Source organism: Clavelina lepadiformis, chromosome 2, assembly GCF_947623445.1.
Source record: "Clavelina lepadiformis chromosome 2, kaClaLepa1.1, whole genome shotgun sequence".
NCBI lineage: Eukaryota > Metazoa > Chordata > Ascidiacea > Aplousobranchia > Clavelinidae > Clavelina > Clavelina lepadiformis.
Genome location: NC_135241.1, coordinates 21,088,039 through 21,095,423, shown reverse-complemented (window position 1 = coordinate 21,095,423; position 7,385 = coordinate 21,088,039). Strand labels below are relative to the sequence as shown.

Here is a 7,385-nt window from a genome sequence, read left to right as displayed (position 1 = left end):
GTTGAAGAAATCCACTTACCCAATCAGCACCAGCAAGTCTCTTTTCCATGTTGAACCTGTGCTTAATATAATTTTTTTCTGCCAATTCAAATGCAAGTGATTGGAGATGTTTCCTACTGACCCCAAAGAATCGCCGCTCAAGTTCGAGCACATGTGCAACTAACTATTTTTCTTGGGCTTCGGAAAATGTGGAATGAAACCTTACAAGTCCCTTTTTGCTCCCAGTAGAATTAATATTATCTCCTTGGACCCTTCTTATGAGTGTCGTTTTGGGAACTCCATACTCTTTGCTTGCTTTATGGTAGCCCATTCTCTTTCCATTTACTGCCCGAATGGCGATAGTCATAGCCTCTTCGGTCCAAGATTGTTGAGTTGATGTCCTTTGGCGGTTACGAGGCATTCTACTGTGGTGACACAACTTTCATAAAGTCTAAATGTTATATTGTCCGAAATATTGTTGTATCACACCAGAAACATTTTCATCATCCTTTCACATTTAAAATAAGCTATAACTTCAATTCAATAATCAACAGTCCAGAAGGTAAAACTGATATTATCAAAAGAGAGAAGAGAAGAGAGCGGTTTGAACCAAGCCTAAGCTTTTATCCAAAAACCATTAGCCAATCATCAAATAACACGTCATTTTGCATCGTACTATGTCACCAAAGCTTTTTTTATCACAAGTACCATCTAACGATACACACGATACAATACTATGCTACTTTTTACCATGACACGTATACACGTGTCCATGTTGTACTTTATATAAGCTTTTTCACAAAGAACTATCGATTTGCACCGGGAAACACAAAAACCCACTTAACACACTTCACTACGTTATACGTCGATTTGGAATTATGTCTGAATAATGGATTAAACTACGAAAAGTACACTTCATATATTGAATAAAACTGAATCTAGCTAGAGACACACCAATGCATTTTTTAGAATGCCAATTAATATAAATTATTACAATTTACTATCACGACCGCCACACTACAAAATAAGATTACAAGATAAACATCACCTAATTCGGTCATGAAACTATAAACAAGAAAGAGTTAACGTCGGGGTAAAGTGGACCACCACTGGTCCCATACTAAACATGCCAAACTGTGAAATACTTGCAACCAAGCTGGTTATTCCACGTAACCTCGAATAATGGCAGTCCGCTAATAAACGATGTCACAAGGAACGCATCAGTTTGGTTCATATTTTAAAGTATTCAAGTTATATTAAAGTATAACTCAATTTTTTCGAAATACCATTAGCATTATAGCGTATGTTGGAGCTATATTAATATGTTGAATCATGAAAAACCAAAGGCTTTATTTGTCCTTGAGAACTTTTTTGTCTATTTAACTCTTGACTCCGTTGTTTATGCTATCGCTTATTATTTTCTTCCAATCAGCACAACATTTATAAACGTCCAAATTCTTATATTCCAATGTAGCCGTACTGCTAATTACATTAGAAGAAATTAAGCGTTTAACATTTTCTAAAACAAGTGAATGAAATGATCCTAGCCCAAGACGCTTTCTTAATAATATGCACAATTTCTAATTCAATACATCACTACAAACGCCACAGCATTCTCATAGCATCGTGGCTGTCTGCGAGATGAAGATGCCCGAAATGACGTATATCTGACACCACATGGTGTTGAACATTGCGTGTAGGCCTATTAACATCTCGGCATTGCGCTTGCTTAGCAGAACAGCAAACGCATAAAAACTGTATTGACAAAAATATATACAAACTAGCCTCAACCTAACCGAACTGATAATCACAATGTAACAAATGCCATCTGGTTAAAAATGAAAACGCTTATAGAGGCAGATAATCAAGAAAACAATTTAAATTAAACGAGAAAACAAGTTAAGGTAAAATTGTTTAACGAGGTGGCCACCACAGCATCTTTGGGTATAGTCTTATGTATGACATATAGATAGAGCCTACACATATTTTCACGGGCTGTTAGTATCTACTGTATAAATCCTTGGCTTTGTATTCGCAAAATAAATTTTATAACACTGAGGCGTATAATTATAGTTAATAAAAAAACAGTAATTTTCACATAGAGTTTCAAAATTTTGAACATTTTGCTCTAACTCTGAATTTCCACCCTCACGACATGAACAAGTTTTGTTAAAGCAAAGTTGACGATCACGAAAACTGATATTAGAGATAGGCCTACAGTATATTAAGCAGACATTCACATTGATAATTAATTATCATGATAATGATTACAGTAAAACGATCCCACAAAATGACAATAGCAAAATTAAACAGGCACGGATGGCAGCAGTAAAGAATAATTGTGAGCTATAAATGTGGTAATATCTCAAAAGAAAACAAATCTGATAAAACACTAATAGGTCAAAAGCTGGTAACTTTTCCCAGCTTATGGTAACGAAATTCCATGTTCTTACAGTAGGTTAAAACTGCTTCTGTAAATGAGGTTAATATTCCTGTCTGAATGGGTTCACAAACACTCCTTTACAGTGATTTTTCCATTGCAATGGATTCAGGTCCGGCTTTGGTCTCGTTTTGACTGTGTACTCTCTTGACGAGATTGGCAACATATCGTCCGTGGAAGGTTGTACAGACCGGAATGTATTTGAAAAAGTTTACTTTGTCAATACCCTTTTGCATTAGTCCTGAAACAATTGTTAAAAAGTTTGAAACTGTGCGCAATTCGTAGACAACTATTTATAGGCTACTTCTAATTTAAAAACCAACGATTGTGAAGCAATGATGAGTATAGAGGCGTATTTAGTCGCATGTCATAACATGGAATCTAAAGCAAATTGACGGGCCACAAACAACCAACGTTAGTAGGCCTATAATTAGGTTTAGGCTATCCTATTGTTCGACGAACAACACAAAAGGACTTTTACTTGTAAACTGAAAAATTGCTTACTCGGAAATTCGTAGAATTTATTTTGGTCATTTTCATGGTCACCGTCTGAAGCAAGCTTTGTCGCCCTCCATCTAATTAAACCACGCTCTTCGAGAGTACCTGAAGCAAATGACAACTAATTGTTAGTTTTTGTCAATTAAGTGATAAAAAAATAAAAAAATATCGTAAACCTGAAGTAAAACAAATGTCGATCTAAAAGGTTTGAAACCTATTGGAAAAACTCTTAAAAATCCAGGTTTTCATTTCCGCAAATTTATCCGTTGACCTAAGAAATATAAATAAAGATTGACCTGGGATTGTGTTGTCCAATATAAAACCCAAAACGCCAGAAATAAACATTCCGGTCTGCAGGAGGACAAATAATATCTGATCTCCCTCTACGGAACCTTGTAAACGAAGCATAGATAAAAGGAACTTGAAGTCATTGTTATCCCAAACGACAAAGTAGTTAATTATAGAATAAAATATGTTCTGTGTTTGATTGTCAATTGCACCTGTCGAAATTAAATTTTTGTTAGCGCTTATCCAATTAGGAACCGTGATTCCCATGAAGGTTGAAAATCCCATAATCAGAAGATTTCTTGATGAATTTAAATCCACAAACTGCAGACTTGAAATTCCAACAGCGGTTATCATTCCAAACATTACACAGAATAATCCACCTACATAGTATCAAAGTTGAAGCGTTAAAAATCCGACAAAAACTTTACCTCTCCTATCAAAGCAAAGCGTGTTGATATGAGCTGCTGCTGGTAGCATAATGACGTGCTTTCAGCGTTGGTATTACGCACTTTAAAACGGCTACCTGTTTTACCTTTAAAAATAGTCCTATCACAACTTTGAATAAAACAATATTTCCGTCAAGAGTTCTGCTGATTTTTTAGTTAAACAGTAGGCTATAAGTTACAAGCAGACAAATAATAGAAAACCAGATGTCCTTTTTCTTTCGATTAAATTAGCTTAAAACAAAAAGTATAAGCTATGACTTGTCCCCTATACATACTTTAATCTTGCTTAACTTGTTTTTGTTAGCTTTATGAAAGGAGTCCGTACAAGCGCCATTTTACTTTTGCCAATGTTCGCGTGGTGTAAAAACGTTGGACTATGTTATGGTGATTTACGCTAAAACCTTTAAGAACGTACCAACAAATAAAACCTATGCTATATGACTGTGAATCGAAATACCATTATTGATCACAAAGCTTGACTACGTCAAAATTACGTCACAAAAGCAGCTGGACCCACTGTACAGCATCCATGAGTGACGTACTTAATTCGGGATCAAGTTAATTCAACTTTCCTCATAAGACTCCAAGGCCAAAAGAGTTTGGTAAAAATTCACAATTACTGTATTAATAAATTGAAAAACGTGAAAACATGCACTCACCTACTACTGGGTCTGGTATTGTGGTAAAAAGAGCACCGAATTTTCCAATAACCGCTAGAATTAACATGATGCATGCGCCTGTCTGAATTACACGTCGACTACCAACCTATTAGATAGAAATAACTTGAATCAAAACAAAATTCCTGCGCAAATCATGTCACGCTCTTGTTTATAAAAAGATAAAATCTATAACTACAACCTATACCTGTAAATGAAACATAAAAATCTGTACCTTGGTGATCCCAATGGCGCCAATATTTTCGCTGTATGAAGTTGTACCGTTACCTGAACCTAGCGAGCCTGCTATTAGAGTACCAATGCCTTCCGTGAAAATGCCCCTGAAACCAATACAGTTTTTATCACACAAAACCCTTCCATAAAAAAGGTTTAAAGCAATACACCATGAAAGGTGCAATGAAATGCGCCGATCGGACCTGTTCATAGCGTGGCTAGGAGGCGACGGTATATAGCACAATCTTGCGCATGCGTAGTAATCACCAACTGATTCTATGATAGAAGCCAGAACACCGCTGATCATTCCAAGAACCCCAGATAAAGTGACAACCGGTACGCCCCACTGTCCTGTAAAATAAATTTAATTTGGCTTGGTGTATATGTTGGACAAGACGTATATGAAGTTTTTAGCTTGTAAGGATGTTGCCGTTTCTTTAGCTCTCATTTTTTTATCAACGCGCATCAGTTCATAAAAGTTATACCAGGATAAGGCACTCGGAACCACGGAGATTGGTTTAAGACTCCCAATCTGATATCGGTTCTGGCCAAATAACCATAAACGTTGCGGTCTGATGGGAAAGCCCCCGCCGCGGTAAGAATGGCACAGAAAGACCAGGCAAGCAGCACCGCGAATATTACCTGTACGTCATTTAAAGCAACAATTATTTACGAGATAAAACACATTAACAAACAACCAGGAATTGACGACGTCACTTGCCGGGAAAAGGCTGAAGAGTTTAATTTTTAAAGCCCCTCGTTCGCCTTTCTTGCAACAGAGAGGTATGGGAATTTCCACGTTCCTCAGGTGTTGAGAAAATAAGATGATTAAGAACATTGTCCTGTGAAGACATACTTATTTGTTATCCAGTGTAAATCTGACGTAGTAAAACCTTAAAAATAACTTTGAATCATCAAAAAAATAAGTTATTTATTGCCCAGTCTTCTTGTTGAGGTAGTTTGTCAATAGCAATAGAAAAGGGTTATTATTTCATCTCTTACTCGAAATGTATGCGAGCAGGCCTAAATGCAGTGTTGAAAACGTGCTTTGTAAATATTTAGCGCCGGTGTTACGAGAACGCCTCCTTATCCTATTTAATTGAACTGGGGCACGACGCATGACGTTGTAGCAACGCGTGAATCATAGAGGTTATTGAACTCGTTTTGTTGAATGCGTCACGATAATCAGCCTAAAACATTCTCTGTCACTACTTCAGCAAAAAGAATACAAAGTTTGACGCTATTTTGTCATAATTTCTTTTTAAACTAACTTAAATTTTATAACATATTTAGGAAAGTATAACCTATTGCCCTAACCTAAATCTTCCTTCTATTAAATCTTCTAGCTAAAACCAACTTTTTACATACCTATTTTGCTAACCTATAAACGCCTATTGACAACGGGCTGTGTGCGTGAGCTGCTTATACGGTGATATAGCCATTTTCAATAAAATTTGCTATGAAACATTTACTATAGTATAAACGCAGTTAAAATATTTCAAGGGTTTATTTGTTTTACCAAGCAGGATCCTTAAAATTGTCTCTTGTTGATTTGAATATATATACTCGAAAGAAGCAGTTATCTTGTCAACAAACATATACTGATAAATACTGATAATAATGTACATATAATATTATATACATATACCTCCAATACTGATAATATTTATAAAAGTGTCTACTTTCTATATTTACTTACAGAACAGAAATTCCCCAATGACGTCCAGCAAAATCTCCAGCAGGGCCGTATAAACTTAATCCTACCATGGCGACTGTGGGTGCAATAGTGAGTGGTCCTATGTGTGCCATCATGAATCCAATCAAACCAGTGGCACCTAGCAGTACTTGAGTGCATGAGGCAACCATGATTGCTCCTTGCACCTAGAACGAAAAAAATAACTTCATAGGTAAAAGTTGTAAGCATCATACACGAAGCCATCAATGTAAATTCTGACTTTGTGGTAGGACTATCAAGCAAATTTTCTCACCTGCAGCATTCTGACTTTCCAAAAGTCGCTTTGAACGTTGGGCGACGTAGTTCCATTCGTAGAATTTCCAACACTTATTGGAGGGTTGGGAATGGACGTCATAATAGCTATAGCTGGGGTCAGAAAAGAAAATGCGGCACCTTGAACAATTGGAAGCCTGCAGAGGGGAAGTGGTTAAATTAATTTGGTAAATAAATAAAACTTCGTGTACCAGACAATGACGCGTTAATCTGCTGCTGCAGCGCACAAGTTGATCAGTGAGACTTCGACATTCTTTGTAACTTGCCTGTTTCCGAGCGTTGTTTGAAGGAGTGTGCAAATACCGGAAGCGAAGAAAATTGTGCTGATTATCTGGCCTTTTGCAAGATTGTCGTTTTCTATTCCGAGAGGTCCAGCTAGAATCAACGGGACTGCTACTGTCGACCCGAACATTGTCAAGTAGTGCTGTATTGTGTACACAAACCGATCGTTACATACCCTGCTCAATATCGTACAAATACGATAAGTTTAAAAAAACAACGCAATGAACATACCTGGAACCCCAGCAAAATACACATGTACCATGGCGGTACATCTTCCAAGCCGTACAACAACTTTTTGTCTTCGTTGTCAAACGATGAATTTTCACTGGTGGAAATAATAACGTGATTAGTTCCAGACCCCTCCTCGGTTGAGCTTTCTCTAGCTGATTGTGGTTTTAGTGTAGCTTCTACATCAATTACATTTTCATCCATTTTTAGATAGGTTTACTTTTTACGCGTGAAATAATAAAACTGAAAAATTGAAAAAAGCTGCTTAAAATCTTTCGTTTATAGTCTTGCTCTTTCAACCTTTTGTGTTCTTTATTTTGGTTTAT

The 7,385-nt window shown here is 36.6% G+C and overlaps 1 protein-coding gene across 2 annotated transcripts; it reads right to left on the bottom strand.

Annotated features, from left to right (window-relative positions):
• Positions 1-1,722: 1,722 nt before the first annotated feature.
• LOC143446890 (solute carrier family 23 member 1-like) lies at positions 1,723-7,335 on the bottom strand. Of its 2 annotated transcripts, XM_076946744.1 has the most exons (13): positions 7,063-7,334; positions 6,816-6,973; positions 6,530-6,686; positions 6,241-6,422; positions 5,263-5,383; positions 5,027-5,183; positions 4,745-4,892; positions 4,543-4,648; positions 4,311-4,416; positions 3,418-3,585; positions 3,214-3,309; positions 2,924-3,022; positions 1,723-2,660 (listed from the first exon to the last, which is right to left on the bottom strand). In XM_076946744.1, the coding sequence occupies exons 1-13, from the start codon at positions 7,261-7,263 to the stop codon at positions 2,500-2,502; spliced, it is 1,860 nt and encodes a 619-aa protein (XP_076802859.1). In that variant the 5' UTR covers positions 7,264-7,334; the 3' UTR covers positions 1,723-2,499. The 2 variants fall into 2 exon arrangements, 1 of the variants encoding a protein (XP_076802859.1); XR_013113986.1 differs by lacking the exons at positions 1,723-2,660; positions 3,214-3,309 and adding an exon at positions 3,094-3,188 and having other exon boundaries at positions 2,923-3,022; positions 7,063-7,335.
• Positions 7,336-7,385: the final 50 nt, after the last annotated feature.